Source organism: Hoplias malabaricus, chromosome Y (genome assembly GCF_029633855.1).
Source record: "Hoplias malabaricus isolate fHopMal1 chromosome Y, fHopMal1.hap1, whole genome shotgun sequence".
Lineage (NCBI taxonomy): Eukaryota > Metazoa > Chordata > Actinopteri > Characiformes > Erythrinidae > Hoplias > Hoplias malabaricus.
The window spans coordinates 14,747,774-14,769,465 of NC_089820.1; the positions used below are offsets into that span (position 1 = coordinate 14,747,774).

Sequence of the window (21,692 nt, forward strand, 5' to 3'; positions counted from 1 at the left end):
TCCCCCGCGACCCGGATCCGGATAAGCGGTGGATAATGGATGGATAGATGGATAAAATGGTGAAATTTGTGAATTATTACTCCTGTACTGAGGAGGTGGTTTAAAAAAATCACTTTTATGTGACTAATTAATTCTCAATGGAGTGAAGCTGAGTAGCTATAAATTAAGCCTAATTACTGTTTTATTTGGTGTCAGATTTTACAACATGCAATAATGACTGGCATCAACTTCCACAATTAACTACTGACACAATGATCAAAGCACAAACAAAGCGGGGAGGTATTAATCACACCCTCTATATGAGATTAAAGCACTAGAAGGCCAGCATGGGATTCAGACTATATTCAGTACAGTCCAAACCGTACTCATTGTGTTCTGAGAGGATGAATATTTAATGAAATCCTTGTTGTTCTGGTGCATGGGCAAAAACATTTACTTGCTGCACAACTTAAGTAGGGTGGGACACTTTGAATTAAAATTTTGAATAATTCTGTTAATAGGAGTGAGTCAGTGAGCGAGTGAGTGACTGATGAACTGAGTGGGAGAATGAGTAACATTCAGTAGATATGAGCTGAGGTGGACTTTGTGACCTTCAGAGAAGTATTTGTGATCCAGAAACCTTTTGTAATCCATCCAACACACACACACACACACACACACACACACACACACACACACACACACACACACAGGTGCTTGCAGTTGTAATCAGCTGTCAATTTTTAAACATAATTTATTCAAAGCAATTGGATTATTTATTTAATCATTTGTTTGAGGATTAAATGCGCAGATCACAGTTGTAATCAAAAAAACAAATTTTATAAAATTCAGAAAATGTTTCCCCACCTGCTCCCAGTCTGTTTGTGTGTTCAAAACCAGTCTAATGTGTTTGCGAAGCCCCAGTGTTTGTAGATGAGTAGAAAAAAGGGCTAGGTCCAGGATGCCAGTTTCTCTCTCTCTCTCTCTCTCTCTCTCTCTCTCTCTCTCTCTCTCTCTCTCTCTCTATCTATCTATCTATCGCTCTCTCGCTCTCTCTCTCATTTGGAGTTTTTTTTTTACAATGGACAGAACTCCAAACATTGAAAAACACAAACCGAAATGAAGATATAGCTCTATTCCTGCTTCATATGTGGGCAATGCTGACTTATTTTAGCAGTTTCGGGTCAATTAAGGTGGAAGTATCAGACACAGGAGACAGTTACTGGCATTAACGAAAGTGCTACACAAATAAAAACCCTGAGTTACAAACATGTTTCTGTGGTAATTCAGTGAATGTAAAAACTACAGACATGTACAAACAACTGTTGTTTTTTTCCACGATGGAAATTACTTAATAAATCTCTCATCAAAATTATTAAGGTGATACATTCAGAATATTTTGACTTTTTTCTCTAAATGTTTCTACTTGATTCTCAAAATATTCTTACTTTATTTCTTGAAATATTCTGACTTTATTCTCATAAGTTTCCAACTAAGAGTCATGGCCACAGGCCTACCCTGTCTACACTGTTAATTCCCTCTCACACTCTGACACATTCTCACCTCCTTCTCGGCTGTTTTGTGCACATTCCGCAAGTCAGAGTCGGAGCTGGAGCATTGGAAGTGAGAGGGGAGCGCGAGGCAAACTAGACGCTGATGCAGCTTTGTTTTTGTTAAGAGCATTAAGAGCCTCACACCTGGTCGACAAAGTGAAGGCAAATCCATCACTGACAAATTTAACTGGACACCCACATTTACCTTGATGGCACACCTGATGAAGCCAGACGGCACACCACGGTGCCATAGCACCCCAGTTGAGAAAAGCTGGTATAGTATATTATTCAGACATAGTGTATTATTCAGACATAGTGTATTATTCCTCTGAGAAGGCTTTACACAAGTTGTTGGAAATTTCTGAGAGGATTTATGGAATTCAGCTGCAGGAGGATTGGTGACATCAAGCCTTGATATTGGATTATTAGTTCAGGATCACAAACATCACTCAAAGATTATGATCTTACATTGCTGCTACAGCACATCCCACACTTCAGGCACCACAATTCTTAAAAGTCTGATCACAGGAATAGTTAGACTTGTTTTTGTGCATACAGGGAATAACCACATGCATTTTAATGCCAATTGTAAACAAAGGCCTGTGAGGTTAACTGCTGATCCAATCAGGTAAAAGGTCAGGAATACCTAGTGGATTCATCAACACACACTGAGAGCCTGGAACACTCACACACACACACACACACACACACAGTGTCTTGTTTTTGTGAATTGCAGGGCCATTTCATAGCCTTTTATTAATTTTGTGGAGCCTCACCAATGTACTACAAATTAACCCTATCCCTGACCATAACCCAAACCTAAAACCTTGCCTTCACCTTAAAATGTAATGATGTACATTGTGGGGGCCAGTCTATGTTTATACAGGTTCTGGACCCACAATGAGATATATTCTTGGTATGTAAGGACACACACACACAAACCTAAGCTGAAATAGAATCAGCCGAAGCCTTGGCAGACACATGAAGACATGGTTCAATGAGCAAAGACACATACAGACACACACACACATACACACACACTTGCCTTAGTGTAGCCTGTGGCTGGAGCACTCAGGGAGCAGCCAGCTGGGGCATGGTTCTCTGTGTGTGAGATGCAGATGGAGCCCAGTCCTCCGTGCCTTGCTCTCCAAGCCTCCATCTCCCGGTGCAGCACCTGTCCATCAAAGCGCTCCAGATCCTGAGCAGCGATGAGTGTCCGCACCTCAGCCAGGAGGGTGAGCTGGAGGGTTCACAGAGAAAACACAAGTTACACATAGCAATCCATCAGATTTCCTTCTGCAAGTGTAAAACTGACTATAACAAGCTTTGGCTTTAAGATTAAGCCTGGTTTGCACTTATTTTTTATTATTTATCAGTCCTTTTATTCCCACAACTTTCTCTCCAATTTAGTCATTGCTAGTTCCATTCAACTAGTTAGGTCTCTCCTTATTGCATGGTGTGACCAAGTCTAGCAACATGACTGGACAGCTCAGCGCACTTTGAGGAGAACACTAACTCCCATACCTTACATCAACAAACAGATGCTAGCATTATCCAACATCAAGTAATGAGTGAGAGGAAGGGCTATCCTAACCACTCAGGTTTGTAGTCAGACTGAAGGGCATATCAGTTCTGCTTCTTCTGATCTATAAGGTCCGCAATGGCCAGATACAGGTGACCACATTTATGATCAGAATAGACTTTAGCCTCACTTTCTCACATAGCCACAATATGAATGAAAAACTACCAACAATATTCAAGCTGCCTATTCCTCCTGCAAGCTTTTGTTGTGTGGATTCTACTCAGATATCCATACACATCCTTTCCAGTCCAGAAGGTAGACCCATCCTAGATATAATTCAGGTGCATATATGAAGCAACATAGAACATGGCTACAACACAGCTCCCCCCCTCAACTCCAAGGCTGACCTTGGCGTGTGTGTTGAAAAGCTCAAACAAGGCCATGGCGAGGGATTCCACTACGATGTGGCCATGCTGGTACTCCTGGATGTAGTAGCCCATGGTCTGCCTCTCAGCCTCAGTCAGCAGAAGATAGGCCTGTTCCTCCAGAGAACTCCTCGCTCCAGCCAGAGCTGGAGGCAAAGCAGGGGTCACCACACCTTTACAACACACTGACTGCAGAAGAAAGAAACACACAGAGGACACACTAAATATTAATATTTCATTTAGGTCTCCAGGCGTCTGTCTGAATGCAAACATGGACAAAGATGTTCAATGGAATATTTGTACAGTCTCCATAAAAAACAGTTTATAGTGAAATGAGATCCTGGGGAAGCAGCTGCACATTCAGAAAAACTGTCTCTGTGGTGGTACCCTCAAAGGTACATTTCAGTACCTTCAGGTAGGGATCATAATTGTACCTTCTTCTATTCCAATGGTACATTTTAAAATGTTGTTGATTGTATATGCCCAATTACATCTCAAGTACTTTACACAGTTCTATAATGAATTATTACAAACTTTTACCTCTCCTTCTAGAGAAGAGAACGTAATGTACCTTTAGGGAACACAACTGGACTTTAGGGAACATCTACAATTATGACTATGTGCAGTCCTCTCTGGTTGTTTATATTCATTCATTCATTCATTATCTGTAACCGCTTATCCAATTCAGGGTCGCGGTGGGTCCAGAGCTTACCTGGAATCATTGTGCGCAAGGCGGGAATACACCCTGGAGGGGGCGCCAGTCCTTCACAGGGCAACACACACACTCACACACATTCACTTACACCTACGGACACTTTGGAGTCGCCAATCCACCTACCAATGTGTGTTTTTGGAGTGTGGGAGGAAACCGGAGCACCCGGAGGAAACCCACGCGGACACAGGGAGAACACACCAACTCCTCACAGACAGACACCCGGAGCGGGTATTGAAACCTCAAACCGCCAGGTCCCTGTAGCTGTGTGACTGCGACACTACCTGCTGCGCCACCGCGCCGGAAAAAGAGTTGTTTGTACATGGATTAAGTTTAACTTGTCTAGGATTTTATTCACTGTTTGAATTATCACAGAAACTCATTTGTAACTCCTGTTGTTTGGTTTCATAGCGCCTTCAGTAATACAGTTAGCCGTCTTATAAATTTGGAGACATTTCCACCTTAAGAGATCCGAAACAACAAATGTAAGTCAATATTATCCACCTATGGAGCAGTCAGCAATAAGCTAGTAGCAATAAGAGAGAGAGAGAGAGAAAGCCTAGCATACTAAACCAGTCTGTCTTTCACTCATTTATAGACACTGGGACTTCAACAGCACATCAGAATTACCACCTGAGCTTTCTTTAAGTTCTAGTGGCTGAATGCCATCAAATCTTCTGAATAATGTTCCAGAATCTAGCATAAAGCCATAAGAGTAGAGCCTGCTGCTGCAGCAAAGTCATTTCAGACCAACCGCTGGATGAGCAGGTGTGTTCAAACGTCTGGCCAAAGATTGTGAGTTTTCCCATGGGGACAGCAGTGTGTGGGGTTAGTACAGCACAAGGAACAGATCAAACATGGCAGGCAGCAGGTGCAAGGCCCTCGTTCTGCGACCCCTCCACTCAGCCATGGCTAAAACTAAGTACCAGAAGCCTTGGAGGTATGGAAGAGCTTAAGAAATAACACAGACTCTATGAATCACTCGCTTTCTCTCTGACTCTCTCGCTCCCTCATTCACTCACCCACCCACTCTCGCCCTCGCTTCCTCACTTTCTGCCCCAAACCCACTCTCCCCTCGCTCTCCTCTCCAAAAAACATGCCACTCTTCCTTTCTCCTCTTTGACGTTCTCCTTAATCAGAACTACATTAGAATCTGCCCCAGGCAGTAGGACAGGAAGACAGAGAAAGAGACAGAGAGAATGAGAACCAAAGAGAGAGAGAGAGACAGAGAGAGAGACACAGAGAGAGAGAGAGAGAGAGAGAGAGAGATAAAAAGCTCTTTCTCTTTCTCCTTCTCTTGCTCCACATCTCTCCTGGAGTCACGGGTATTATAAAAAGCAACAGAGAGCAATTTAACCTATTTTTTGTAAAAAAAGGAAGAAAAAAAACTCTGTCACTCATCAAGCTGCACCTAAACATCAAACTCCATTTCACTACAGCTGGAAAAACGTCTCGCTCCTTTCATAAACTCCCTTTAAATCTCTTTAAATATTATCCACACTGTAGTAATCTCCAGACTCCATTCATCATCGCATAAATAGAGTGTATGGTTCCTCCATTAAGGAAACAGTCTTGTGCAGCTGGAATTGTAATATTACGAACAGCAAAAGGAACTTCAAAGTCGTCTTCCATCATTTGTCAACCTAATTCAACCCTATGTGTAACATTCATTCATTCATTATCTGTAACCACTTATCCAATTCAGGGTCGCGGTGGGTCCAGAGCCTACCTGGAATCATTGGGCGCAAGGCGGGAATACACCCTGGAGGGGGCGCCAGTCCTTCACAGGGTAACACAGACACACACACACACATTCATTCACACACTCACGGACACTTTGGAGTCACCAATCCACCTACCAATGTGTGTTTTTGGACTGTGGGAGGAAACCGGAGCACCCGGAGGAAACCCATGCGGACACGGGGAGAACACACCAACTTCTCACAGACAGTCACCCGGAGCGGGAATCGAACCCACAACCTCCAGGCCCCTGGAGCTGTGTGACTGCGACACTACCTGCTGCGCCACCGTGCCGCCCTATGTAAGGGTCATTAATTTAAAAAATAATCTGAATGAAGCAGCCGCACATGAGCTTAAAGTCACATTGCTCAGTGAGAAGTGTTGCCAGCTGCACTGAGATGTGGAGGAGTGTAAGAGTAATAGAACTGAATCCTCTGGAATGGTGGAGCACCATTGGATACCAGTGAACAACCATCCAACACCTGTAGCAACATCTGTACACACCAAAGCTCTTTGTGGCTGAATGCTATCAGTTCCTCACAGAAATGTTCCAACAACTGCCATGAAGGTTTCCCAGAGGGGAATAAAATGGGACAAATGACCAATGAGCATCAATGATTTCAGAGTGGTCTGTTGGAATCAGGGCTAATCACTTGCTGATAGCTCACAGTCCAACGCAAAGGTCAACACAATATTAATTTGTGTGAGAGCAGATGGGCAGTTGCTGCAGGCCTCCAGAGTTTCTCTCCAGAGTGGCTTTAGCTTCTAAAACAAAGCATAAACTGAACGTGTCTATGACAAAATGTCAAAGGCATTTGACTCTTCACACTTTATGATGCAAAAGTTAAAGCCAGTACCTACAGGCAACAGCTTCAGCATCTACCTGACACAGTTACAAAAGCTCAGGGGGAAAAAGTGTGAGATTTACAAAGAGCCCAAGGTTAAAGCCTAGAGAGAGAGAGAGAGAGTCAGAGAGAGAGAGAGAGAGAGAGAGAGAGACCAGTCAAAAGACAGGGAGAGAAAAAAAGAGTGCAAGATAGAGAGGTAGAGATAGCCTGAGTAAATGAGAGAGAGAGAGAGAGAGAGAAAGAGAGAGAGAGAGAGAGAGAGAGAGAGAAAGAGAGAGAGAGAGAGAGAGAGGGAGAGAGAGAGAGACCAGTCAAAAGACAGGGAGAGAAAAACAGAGTGCAAGATAGAGAGGTAGAGATAGCCTGAGTAAATGAGAGAGAGAGAGAGAGAGAGAGAGAGAGAGAGAGAGAGAGAGAGAGAGAGAGAGAGAGAGAGAGAGCACAGGAGGGTGTTTGACACACAGCATTGTAAAATCAATACTTCATAGGCATTTGCACACAGCATCAATGCCAGGTTACAGTGTGGGTTTCGCTCTGGCCACACAAGTGACAACCCCAGAAACATCAAATCCAGCATTTTAAGTTCCTTCTAAGACCCTCTGTTAGCTGTGCTTTGAAGATAGAAAGAGGTACAGGAGCGATCAGGAGGGAGGGAGTTCCAAAGGGAAGAGGCAAGTAATTAAGTAATTAAGCTGCAGTTAATAAGGCGTTTTTTCTGATTAAAAACGTCCTGTTTTAAATATCAGCTTATGTTTCACAATAAATTAACTTGATCACTGGGGTAATCTCTACATGAGGCAGCCTTAATCAATAACCAAACTCAGAGGTGACCCTACCATAGAAACCACTCTTTCACCAACACACACACAGTCATATTTAGACGTAATAGGTAAAATCTCGTGTCGTTGATGTTCCAAGGGTTAGTTGTCATAAAACTGCTTTAATACGTTTCATTCTAGAACAGTGGTTCTCAGTCTGTGGGGGTTCTCTTCACTGGTGGGACGTGAAGCAGCAAGAGGTGGTACGCCAGATAAACTTGAAAAAATGTTCTATAATTAAGGGATAAATTAATTAATTAACTGAAAAGTGGAAGTTTTTATGTAAATTACATTAAATTTTTTACATTAAAAAAATACAAAATGGCCTACGCATACACCATAGTTCATTAGATCTGTCAGGGAAGGTGGCGAGGGGCGGAAAGATGGGAGTTCCTCTGTGGTTTTCCACTACGCAAGGGATCACTATCCCTCAGTATTTTGTGAAATCCATGTAAAGAAAGCCCAGTTTCAGCTCCTTACTGAACGTAAACAAAAGCTAGGGACAGATGTGAGTGATTTGGACATTATTACAAGAAAACACAGGAGAGATATATTTATGTATACAGTGTTTCATCTGGAATATATTTAGCAGCCAGTGGAAGGCACCCTCAGCCTCCCATCTCCCAACAACCCTGCCCCAAACCGGTGCAGCGTAAAATGAATTAAAAAGCAAAGAAGAATACATACGCTACACAATCAATTTTACACATCCATTATTTTCATAAGTTTTATAGCACTTAAGGCTTAGAGCACTTCATTTAAAAAAGTGCTCCATGGCTTTGTCATAGGGAAACTGTATATAGTATATTGCAACAATTGGTCACAGGATGCAGTGGTCATATGGCTGGATAATGCTGGATGTTGGACTACTCTCTGTCCAGCAGGGACTGCAGCAGCAATGCTGTGTCGCTCCATTCAGACCAGTGTAACACACACTGACACACCACCACATCGACACGGCAGCGCGGAGACAGATCCACCCCAAATAATACCCACTAATGTTTGGTAGTCCTGATCATTGAAAACCAGGGTGAAAGGGGCAAAAAGTATCCAGAGCATCAGTATACATAAAGAGAGAGAGAGAGAGAATGATCCAATAAAAAGTAAATCAAAAGCTATTTGGATACACAGGTTTGGTTTATCTTCTCCTTGATGCAGCGCATCTTCACATGGATTTGTTAAATTCCATCATCAGCACGCCTGATTATTTATTGATGGTAAACTTAATGAAGTATTGATTAGCCAGGTCAGGGGCTGGATGGTAATTGAATGGGGTTTAGACCCTGATTTCAGTAAAACTGCAGGAAATCAAAGACTGGCCTGCCTTGAGCTTCTTTGGTTTGTTAGAACTAACACAGTCACCATGGGTTGTATTAATTTTTTTTAATTTGTTTATTCTAAGGAAATAATTGCTATTGTGCTGGTATATCTGCTTTAAACACTATCTCCAGCCTACGTTTTCTGTAAACACTCATCTGCTCTGGATGTAGTCCACATTGTGGCACACAGAGCAGGGCTGGGCTCATTCTCCAGGAGAATCCAAGGCAGTTGTGCAGCATAAAGCCACAGGCTTGGCGAGGGATGGCGCCTGTGCTTCTGACCTTGGCCAAATTAACACTGAGTGAGATGTGAGTCCACCTCCGCAGTCACCCTAACAGCAGCGGTGGACTCATGGCCATGTCTTTACTGTCACAACAGGATTCGTGTGTCTCTACACAAAGCCCAGCAGAGTCTGACTTGCATGGACACAGAAAGACAGTAAATGAGAGTATCTGTGCAGCAGACTCTGTGTATATGAATGTAAACGCATGAATGATGCAGAAAGAAACCTCCCTCTGGGGCTTGTGAGGACTCTCATATCCAGGATTCTCATTCAGGAACACTCTATAAGAGTCCATGCATTCAGTTGTTATTAACACCAGGAACAGAGGTATTCAAAGCTCTTAGAAGGAAGAGCCAATGCTAATACAATTGTTAATATACAATGGGATACTAGAGCAGATGCACCTGAGCATAGAGGGGTATACATCCCCCCAGCATAGAGGTATGGAACAGGGGAACTATGTACTCTGGTGTGATGGTGATCCATCTAGCATATCTGGGATAGATGGAGCAGGGTTTGTGATCCAAAACTAATCACATAGAATCTGTACCTGACGTGTCCAATGCTCTCATGGCTGAATGCTATTTAATTCTCACAGCAATGTTCCTACATCTGGCCAAAAGCCCTCTCAGAACATTAGACTCTCACTACATACAAAGTGTATGCGAGGCTGAGACCCCCATTAAATCAGTGGTGAGTTTTCTGATGTCTAAGGGTTGAAGACGCGAGTGGCAAAACAAGTCCAGTCCAAGTCCTTGCTGCATTGACTCAAGGTGATGGATTGTCAGGACGGTAAGTGGTCAATGAATTCCTTGAGAAAGGCCTTGCTGCTCTTGCTCCCCTGGCTTTGCTGCATGGCAGGGTTCAATGACGGGCTCCTCACACTCACTCCATCCTAATAAAAGCCTGCCAGGACAAGAGAGGCCTAATTTACAGGCCAAAATCCTCAAGGTTACCCCAACAATATGTAGTCATAGGCCTTTCTGGCAGCCAGGTTTCTCAGCCAAAAACTTCCACTTTGCAGAGCAAAATTAATCCTCCACCCCTTCCTTTGCTCCTCTCCTCTTCCTCTAACTCTCTCCTCATCCCTCATTTGAGTCCAGATCTTACCCCCAGAAGCTGCTGACTCATCAGCATTCCACCACCGCAGTGGCTCTCCCTCCCGCAGGGGGCTGATATGACACAAACCATCTCCACTGCTTAATAACTACACCAAACTACATTCATTACACTCAGACAATTATGAAGGTCCAAATTTTTAACCCTATGTTTACTTCATTTATCATAAGCTTCAACCTTACCCTTTTTAACCCTTTATAATCTGCCCCAGTGTATAGAAATCTGCACTGACCATGGTAAAAAGGAGTCAGGACATGCAGGAAAGATCACTGCAATACTGCAACCAAGGCACCAGAAGGTTTTATGACATTTTATTCACATCTCAAATAATTGAGAGGGCCAAGAGTCATTGAATGATAAATAAAATACCACTTATTTTTATGGTAAATCTTGGATAAGCAATCTGCTGCAAGCTTTTTTCCACCACTTTTCAAAACCAGCACTTCCAATTATAAGATGCTGTCAAGCTGTGATCTCAAAGGCTAGAACATCCTGTCTTTGAGATCCATGCAGGTAGCCACCTCTTTTTTCAAACTGCAGCAAGTGCAGGATAGCTTGACACGCTTGTAGGAGAATGTGAACAGCCAGATATGCAAAAGATACTCCTGAACATTAGTGGCTCTATTCACACATGCACTCACTTGGAATTTACCCCTACTAGGGCACTAGGAGGGTAAAGACTGTGTAAAGTCTGGGACAAATGTGGACGTTTGTGTTCACACGTACATGCATACCATGTATACCATGCATGTATAAAAGAGGAAAGGGCAAAGAGGTGTTCTGCACACCCAGAGAGAGGAAGGTCATATAAGGTCAGTATTAGCTAGTCCACTAGCAGCTTTGTGGCATAATTACTTTATATTCGATATTAGATATTTATTTATTCATTAATTTATACATCCTTCTTTTAACCACGTCATCCTGTTCCGGGTCGGAGTGGATCCAGCCAACACAGAATCATTGGAAACAAGGCAGGAACCCACTGCTATGGCATCTGTCCATCACAGGGTGGCACACACTCACCCAGAACACATTCACAAAGGCAGTCCACCTACCAACATGTGTTTATGGACTGTAGGAGGAAACCAGAGCACCTGGAGGAAACCCACGCGGACAGGGGAAGAACACACCAAACTCCTTGCAGACAGTGGCCCGGGGTGTGGATTGAACCCATAACCCCAGTACACTGAACACCGTGCTGCACTCAATTTTAAATATTGTTGCTGTCTAAACTGTCTAAAGAAAAATAAAAAACGTGTATCTCCATTTTTCTGGATTTTTAGTTAATTACATCACAGCATCTGTGTTTCACACAGTGTAAACCTTTCATGATGAATGGGTCAATAGAAATGCTCCAAAATCACTTTAAATATTTTTTTTTACATTGACGTCGGTTTAAAGTTAATAAGTTTTTCCCTGTTCCTGTAAAGTTACTGTTCTGGAGATATATGTTTTTCTTAGGACATCAGTGATATATTCCACATATTTCAAATATGCCACAAACAGCAGTGAGAAACCCAATTAGACAAAATTACATCTAGAGGCAGAAACAGCTGTTTTTCCAGCTGTTTTTCTACTGATGATTATAAGCTGGCCCACATGTTATATATATTCTCGAGTGTTGTTCAAAATTGTAATTAAAAACTTTTCATAAAATTATGATGTTTACTCCAATATCCGGAGATGAGGATGTTGCACTTTTCCTGCTCCATATGTGGGTAATATTGATTATTTTTGCTGTTTCAGATTACTTACAGTGGAACTGACTCCAAATTCTGAAGACTACTAACTGCATGAAAGTAAACACAGACTGTAACTGTTACAAAACTAAACAGTGCGAGTTAAAATGAGTTTCTATGGTAGTTTAAACAGTGAATTAAAAAAACAAAAATCACACACAGTTTAAAACTCAACCATGTAAAAATAAATACCATTCCACCTTAAAAGATGCTGAGCCTCTGAACGTGAACAAACCAGAAAGAACAGCGATTCACTAAAATCATAGACATTGTCTTTAAGCCCTGCTAATTCAACTTTAACTGTATTAACCCAAGTCTAACAAGATGCAAATAGTTAGAACAAATGTTGACTCAGAATGCCATGTTGGCACTCCCACGATGGCACAGATGCCAGGGGGCACACGATTTTGGAACTGAGGGTTCATTAGTGAAAAGCTTTTGATCTAGATTTGCTTGGGCTACACAGTGGATGTGCAAATTGTGGATAATGCCACATTAGCAAATTGGATTTACTTGTGCTACATAATGACTAAAAGACGAGTGTTTAAACACAAGGGAGCAGGAGCCAAAGAGTGGGAGAATGAGAGAAAGAAAGAAAGAAGCACTCCATTTTCTCAGCTGAAAATCCAAGCCTATTCCAGCTGTCCACAGTGATATCTCTTTGTCTATCCTTCAGTCCTAATTCTGAGTTATGCTCCACAGACCACACACTAATTACTCTCGCTCAAAAATCAATTTCTACCAATTACTGGAACACATTGAATTAATATAAGCTTAACCTTCAGCAGCAATGACGCACCTCAACTATCTATCATGTAAAAAAAAATCACTTCTCTCAGTCCTTGTACTCTTTATAGAAACACACAGTCATGCTGAGAACCATGATAGAGCCTTTTACATAATACAGAAGCACTGATTCAACAGAGAGAAGAGATGACCTAATCGACCCATTACAATCACAGGTGGGTAAATTAGCCTTTGTCCGTACTCAAGTTAAAAGTATCATTATAATTTGTGTAAAATAAGAAATCAAATTCTTGCAAATACAAAAGAGTTTGCCCCAAGAAACTACTTTAATAGGTCTACACAAGGTTAAAATAAATTACAGAGTATCTACAAACCAGATTCCAAAAAAGTTGGGACACTAAACAAATTGTGAATAAACACTGAATGCAATGATGTGGAGGTGCCAACATCTAATATTTTATACAGAATAGAACACAAATCACAGATCAAAAGTTTAAACTGAGAAAATGTATCATTTTAAGGGAAAAAATATGTTGTTTCAAAATTTCATGGCGTCAACAAATCCCAAAAAAGTTGGGACGAGGCCATTTTTTACCACTGTGTGGCATCCCCCTCTTCTTCTTACAACACTCAACAGACATTTGGGGACAGAGGAGACCAGTTTCTCAAGTTTAGAAATAGGAATGCTCTCCCATTCATGTCTAATACAGGCCTCTAACTGTTCAATCGTCTTGGGCCTTCTTTGTCGCACCTTCCTCTTTATGATGCGCCAAATGTTCTCTATAAGTGAAAGATCTGGACTGCAGGCTGGCCATTTCAGTCCCCGGATCCTTCTCCTACGTAGCCATGATGTTGTGATTGCTGCAGAATGTGGTCTGGCATTATCTTGTTGAAAAATGCAGGGTCTCACCTGAAAGAGATGACGTCTAGATGGGAGCATATGTTGTTCTAGAACCTGAACATAGTTCTCTGCATTAAAGGCGACTTTCCAGACATGCAAGCTGCCCATGCCACAAGCACTCATGCAACCCCATACCATCAGTGATGCAGGCTTCTGAACGGAGCATTGATAACAACTTGGGTTATCCTTGTCCTCTCTGGTCCGGATGACATGGCGTCCCAGTGTTCCATAAAGAACTTCAAATCGTGACTCATCTGACCACAGAAAAGTCTTCCATTTTGCCACACTCCATTTTAAAAGACCCCTGGCCCAGTGCAAACGTCTGAGCTTGTGGAGCTTGCTTAGAAATGGCTTCCTCTTTGCACTGTAGAGTTTCAGCTGGCAACAGCGGATGGCACGGTGGATTGTGTTCACTGACAATGCTTTCTGGAAGTATTCCTGAGCCCATTCTGTTATTTCCTTGACAGTGGCATTCCTGTTTGAGGTGCAGTGACGTTTAAGGACCTGGAGATCACGAGCATCCAGTAGAGTTTTATGGCCTTGACCCTTATGCACAGCAATTGTTCCAGATTCTCTGAATCTTTTGATGATGTTATGCACGGTTGATGATGATAACTTAAAAGTCTTTGCTATTTTATTCTGGGTAACACCATTCTGGTATTGCTGCACTATCTTTCTGCGCAACAATGGTGGACTTGGTGATCCTCTTACCATCTTGGCTTCAGAGAGACACTGACACTCTTTTTATACCCAATCATGTTGTCAATTGACCTAATTAGTGTTTATTGGTCTTCCAGCTGTTCGTTATATGCTCAATTTCCTTTTATCAGCCACTTATTACTACTTGGCCCAACTTTTTTGGGGATTTGTTGACACTGTGAAATATTGAATCAACATATTTTTCCTTTAAAATGTTACGTTTACTCAGATTAAACTTTTGATCTGTCATCTATGTTCTATTACAAATAAAATATTAACATTTACCATCTCCACATCATTGCATTCAGTTTTCATTCACAATTTGTTTAGTGTCCCAACTTTTTTGGAATCCGGTTTGTAACAGAACTGCAGTGTTTTTTGTGCAGTGTCTATTAGCACAGGAACTAAGGCCTTAGTTCGTGTGTTGTTTTGTGTTGGTCAGTTGTAAAACAGTTGCAAAAAACTCAAAAATTAGTCTCAGAAATTAGTTCATATACCGTGAAAATTCATACCTAATATTTCCATATTATATTTCTTCAGAATTTGTATTTGTTTTACAAACAATAAGTGAGGTCCCAGTCTGTGGAAATGTTGGCCCTCCCAAAGTTTTGTTTTTGCCCACCCAAAAAAGACAAGACAGTGGCCACACCCACACAGCACTGTAAATGCAGGGTGGCAGAGTGCAGTATTAATGTTTCAGGTGAAAGGACCATGCAAACATTCCTCCACTGTAAAGAAATTTGTTCTTCAGCTAAAAAGCCTCAGATAAAGAAAAAGACAAGACCCAGCAGTGGACTAATAGAGGCCTCTAACATTATTTACGTAATTATGACATGCAGTTACCCATAATACAGCATACATTCTTTACATGAGTCATTTAGCCAGTTAAAGTGAAAAGTGGCTCTGAGGTGGAGGAATTTGCCCCAAAAATTTGGACTGACTTGTGGCAGTGGTTAATAGCAGATGTGCAACCATGGTGTTATGTTAGAAGTGAAAGAAGCATTTAAGATTATAAATATATATATTAAATAATTTCATATTTAATCATTCATATTATCATTCATATTAATATAACATTGATTTCATATCGCCAAGTATACTGTTATCAACAAAATACCCCGAAATATCGTGATATTATTTTAAGGCCATATCACCCATGCTTAGCCACAAAGCAGCTTTACAGACATTTGAAATTAAAGCCAAATGAATGGCCCCAAGTGAGAAAGCCAAAGGCTTTGCAAGAAACTTTGGGAGGAACCACAACTCACAAGGGGACACATCCTCCTCTGGTCGAAAAAGTTATAAACATTTCATTTAAAACTGCAGGTAGAAGCAGCCTTGGAGTCTGCTCAATCAGTCCCATCTCATATCCAAGAGATACAGAGCCACAGATGTGAAGCTGTAAGGAGTGGAGGGTAGGTGTGGATTAAAACTGTTCTGTTGTGCTCGTCTGTGTGTAGCAGCTGCTTTCTCTGGGCTTCACAACACTGAGGGACATTCTTACAGTCTTAACATTGTTTGCTGTGCTAAATCAATGACCTAGGAACACCAAACTCCTCTCACTTATTACTGCTCACAGAAACACTCTCCTGCTGAAATGATCACCCTGTGTTCAAAAAGGAATTTAATACATTTTCCTTACATTCCTTTTAGATCACTCAGTAGTGGAGCATACTCATGAGCAGTAATAAGTGACAGAATTTCATGTGCTTAGGTCATTGTTTTAGAGTTTAAGAGTTTTAGAATGTCTCTGCTGAGAAAACAAACACAAGGGAGGCATGGCTGGAGAGACTGATGTGGCTGAATACAAAGCATTTGTTTTGTCTGAACTGATGGTGCTCTAGTGTGTCATCTAGAGGCAGAAAGGATCATATCCAGAACCATTAATGTATCTTGCTACCAGAAATGGGGTAACACTCAAAATCCTAATTTATCAAAAGCTTAAAGGTCAGATGTCTGTTCCCTAATTCACCCTCTGTGTGCAAACCTTATAACTGATTCAGTTCAGCGCAGACTGTAAAACAATGGTAAGTGAATGTCCAAAGTGAAACCAAAATTAGCTAAAACACTCCATTACACAGATACTCAGTGACTCATATCCTAATGAGTTTTGATTTGACTTATATTTACATCTTGGTTATGCATAACTTGACTCATATTTAGTGAGTTACATGTGTCTTAACACAGATTTACACTAGAGTTACTCATGACTTAACTGAAACTCAAATTCCAGTGACTCATGATTTGACTCAAACTTACTTTATAATTACTGAAGACTTGATTCAGATTCACTTAATAATTACTGATGACTTGACTCAGATTCACATCCCAGTGACTCATGATTTGACTCAAACTCACTTCATAATTACTGAAGACTTGATTCAGATTCGCTTAATAATTACTGATGACTTGACTCAGATTCACATCCCAGTGACTCATGATTTGACTCAAACTCACTTTATAATTACTGATGACTTGACTCAGATTCACTTAATAATTACTGATGACTTGATTCAGATTCACATCCCAGTGACATATGATTTGACTCAAACTCACTTTATAATTACTGATGACGTGACTCAGATTCACATACTAGTGACTCATGATTTGACTCAAACTCACTTTATAATTACTGATGACTTGATTCAGATACACATCCCAGTGACTCATGACTTGACTCAGATTCACTTAATAATTACTGATGACTTGACTCAGATTCACATCCCAGTTACTTGTGATTTGACTCAAACTCACTTTATAATTACTGATGACTTGACTCAGATTCACTTAATAATTACTGATGACTTGATTCAGATTCACATCCCAGTGACATGTGACTTCAGACTCAGACTCCAATAGACAAGAATTTTATATCTATAACAGGCCAAGTAGCAGCTTGCCATATTTTTAACATGTCTGTGGACTGTGTTGTATTTTAGCCATTTCTCCGTGTGAAGTTTTCATGGCTCTACAACCTTACCTCTATAAAACTATACGACTGCACTGTATGGAGTGTTGTGTTAAAATGGCTGTAAATTCTATGGGTCACCTTGGGTTTAGTCGTCTTTTATTCCCCAATTCCACACTAGTGCTAGACTCTCAGCATGGGAATGAAAACTAGAATACTGAAAATGCTGAGATACAAGGGAGGAAGGCTGAAGAATGAAGGAAGAAAGAAAATTTCAGAAGGGCTAATATTCTTTATGGAAGAACTTGATATCAAACCACAAGGTGAGTTAAATCATCTTTAGCTGATATTAGTATTGACTCACAAAGAGTGGGAAAGGATCTTTCTACAGACGTTAGACATAAAGGGAATATGATTCTAAGGTGGCGGTGACCTTTTCTCTCCCAGGCAGTGGTTCTTTTTTTAAAAAACATAGAAGAATTCCTACCTAACTGTAATTTGTTATAACGCCTGGTCGAGTCATCATAATCACAGCAATGTTCTAATAAAAGACTAAAGTCTTGCCAGATAAGTATAGGCTGATGATGCAGGAAAGGGGCCAAAGAAGAATGTTGGATGAGCAGACTCAAACCTGGCATGAATTCACAATGAGCCGTAGAACACAAAACTGTTCATATACATTAATGCAAGCTCATATCAAGGGATTTTGTTATTTTTCTTTTACGCTTCTATTGATCCGTCTTGAGAAATTCTCACCCCAACCTCTATTATATTTCTTTATATTTCATAGCTATTTTATAAATGCTGCTGTTTCGTTAAATCCTCACACACTGCTTGTTAGGAAGGGAAATAAGTACAAAACACACCGTGCTGCTGGGGGACAATGTTACACAGTTGAAAATTCCACTGCTCCTAAATTTTGGGGCTTAGACTTAGGTTAAGGCTTATGTTTAGGTTTAGTGTAGGGTGAGGTTTAGGGTTATGGCTAGGGTTAGGGATAGTGTTAAGGTTAAAAGTAGGGTTATGGCTAGGAATGGGAGCAGGTTTTGTGATAGGAATCAGAAATTCATTATGTACAACTGATACACACACACACACACACACACACACACACACACACACACACATTTTACAGCTTATTTGTTTTTAGATTCTAGGGTTTAGACAATTTGCTCATAAACAAGACAAATATTGATATTTTTTCAGCTGATTGCTTTGGCTTTCAGGCAAATTGTAAAACATATGTCCACAGGAGTAATGCTATTGGCATAAAATCATCTAAAAACCTAAGCTTGAGATTTGTTCACAAACTGTACACTTGTATTTACTCATTAATATAATTCCATTGATAATGAGTTAAAAATACATTGAGAAGAAATGTGGAAGAGTTTTAAAATGCTTCAAAGCTGCAGTTATCTCTGCTTATTTGTCACATCTTGACACTTTCTGGTTTGTTTTCCCCTTTCTATTGGGCTCTCTCTTTGTTGTTTTCCTATCCCTGCACATGGCTTTGTTTATGTTCATTCCTAGCTCCGCCTTCGTTCCGCCTCTTTGTCATTGTCTCTCGTTATCCGTGTCAGGTGTGTCTAGTTAGTTCATGTATTTAAGCCCTCTTCCCTCACTTCCTGGGATCGGTCATTTTGAGTTTTGATTTTCTCGCTTTGTTTGTTTCATGGGTTCGTTGTGTTTGTTTCACGCTCACGTTTCTTCGTAGTGTTTCTCGTTTGTGTTTTCTCGTTCCTGCTCGTTAATGTTATTTCGTGTTTCTCGTCTAGTTCGTTTGTTTTGTTATTTCTTTATTAAAATTCCGTGTTGTAGCGAGTGTGTCCGCCTCCCTGAATCTACTCTTCACACCCCCTGACATTATTGTGTACATTTGTGTTATTGATTTATTAAATTGAAGAGGCACTGATGTATTTTCATAAAAATGTGTATTTCTTTGCAGAAAGAAAAAAACATTTTGCCAAATATTCCACAAAGTTAAATGAAATTACACTTGAGTAGTGGAGTATTACTCTAACAGCTCTAGATTTCTAAGGCTTAATAGCAGTAAAATAAGGAAGATTTTGTAGCGTCGGTGACAGAGAAGATATTACTAGTCCAAGTCTTTCCAATGTCATCTCAACAGGGTCATTAATATTTGTTTTTATGTTCGCTCACACATGCCTTACCTTTCCTGAATTCCCAGGTCCAACGTCGACTGACAGACTGCAAGGAAAAGAAAAAGAAGCATGAATGTATTATGGTGACTTTTAAATTTATTACAGCGGGAATTATACAGATAAACACAATCCAATACAGCTATTAATGTCTAATCATAGGAATGAGGCAAGGCTGCAGCCATAAAGCAGGTATAATGTGTGTCTAGTGTTTCTGAGTGGTGTGTGCCTCAGGTGCAGGAGAGCGTGAGTTTAACCAAGCGTGGAACTAAAAGCCACCTTACTCTATGTCCGGGGGAGCACTTTAGAAATGAGCACCTTCCAGGGTATTTAATCAACAAGACTCCATTAAGAAAGAGAGAGAGAGAGAGAGAGAGAGAGAGAGAGAGAGAGAGAGAGAGAGAGAGATGCTTTGGGGATAAAGGGGGAGACAAATAAAAATAAGTGATGGATTCCCATTAAAGGAGACAAAGTAAAAAGGCAGAAAAAGGGATATGGGAAATAGTAGAAATATTGCAGAGGAAAGAGAGAAAGATTAAGAGAAAGTAAAATAAGGGAAAATGTCATAGAGAAAGGCAGGAAAAAATAGAGAGGGAGAGATGTGAGAGTATCCAGATGTGAGGGTTCAGAGTGTTGTCAAACCAGTCTACAGCCTTGACACACACACACACACACACACACACACAGTGTGCCTGCAGCAAGTCATCCAACAATATGCATCTAAAGCTTCAAAGGGGACTTCTTTCTTCTTTTCAGAAGCACACAGAACAGGCTGTAGTCACTGACCTGAACTTCATTTCAACAAGAGAACGAGAACGCGATAAAACATCCGGAAAAACACAAACATATATTTAGGCTATTAGCATAATGGAATGAAATATTTCATTGATTTCCATATAAATGGCTAAATTAGGCTCCACTGGGTAAAGTGTCATCACACTGCATGAGGTCAATTTGTTTATTTTGAAATTCACATTTCCTGCCTGTGAGTGAAAGCAGACCTAAACCACACAGTTCTCAAAAGATAGCGTTCAGTTTCATCAGCACAAAACAAAACAAAACAACCAATCTTCATCAGGCAGGCAGTGCCAGTGGAGAGGGATTAATTGACAGGACACACTCTTCTCCCGAGTCACTATAAGTCGTTTGTAACTGAAGTCTACAGACAAAGGTATTGAGGAAAACCAGTAACACACTATCAGTTTACATGAGCTGGGTGAGGTAGAAGACTATGGAGAAAATGGGTTTCTCTGTTAGAAGCAATGACGATTATATAATTTATATTTAATCAGTGCAAGAGAAGGTCACACACTGGTGCACCATATTTTACACATCTGCCCTGACATTAGGGATATTAGAGGATATATTCCAAACTCACAAAATAAGGGTGAAAAAGTTTACTACTTACCATGGATGCCGTTAAAACAGTTTTAGTATTTACCCCCCCCCACTAAACGATGAGTTCCCATTTTTGTTGCGTATTTTTGAGGTCACATTTTATATTTGAGACAGAAACACATAGCTCTCTCTTAGTCTGAGCTAGGGGCAGATTCTCCACGTCTTCTAAACAGAGAACACGCTTTTCATTGGTCGTCACTTTATTTAGCCAACCAGCAACCAGAGTTTTCTGTCCATCATTCAGTGTTCAGCCAGTAGAGTCACAGTCCCTCCTCCAGTGGTGTTTTTGCGGCAGCAGGTCAGAGCTGAAACACTGGGAATTTTTTTTTTATTTGTAGTCAAAGAAATTTGGTGCTATGAGGCAATTATCCCAGCATCCTCTGGTTAAATGTTAGCCCCGCTAATCATTAATCTCTAGTAAAGGCCCTGCTTACTATAGTCCTCATGGTCATGATGCTCTTGACAGAGCTGTGATTGATAAAAAAATATATTTTTGTCCATCCATCCATCCATTAAGTGTAAGCGCTTATCCAGTTCAGGGTCGCGGTGGGTGTAGAGCCTACCTGGAATCATTGGGCGCAAGGCAGGAACACACCCTGGAGGGACCGCCAGTCTTTCACAGGGCAACACACATTCACTCACACACTCACACCTATGGACACTTTTGAGTCGCCAATCCAGCTACCGGTGTGTGTTTTTGGGCTGTGGGAGGAAACCGGAGCACCCGGAGGAAACCCACGCGGACACGGAGAACACACCAACTCCTCATAGGCAGTGACCCGGACCGGGAATCAAACCCACAACCTCCAGGTCCCTGGAGCT

At 41.0% G+C, this 21,692-nt stretch overlaps 1 protein-coding gene across 1 annotated transcript in view; it reads right to left on the reverse strand.

The window, feature by feature from the left end:
* LOC136679718 (whirlin-like) overlaps window positions 1-21,692 on the reverse strand; it is an 88,377-nt gene that overhangs the window by 16,219 nt on the left and 50,466 nt on the right. Inside the window, exons 5-7 of the mRNA XM_066658384.1 lie at window positions 19,485-19,521; window positions 3,462-3,668; window positions 2,578-2,772 (exon numbers count right to left, since the gene is read on the reverse strand). Of these exons, the coding sequence (XP_066514481.1) occupies window positions 2,578-2,772; window positions 3,462-3,668; window positions 19,485-19,521 (439 nt within the window). The remainder of the gene's footprint in view (window positions 1-2,577; window positions 2,773-3,461; window positions 3,669-19,484; window positions 19,522-21,692) is intronic.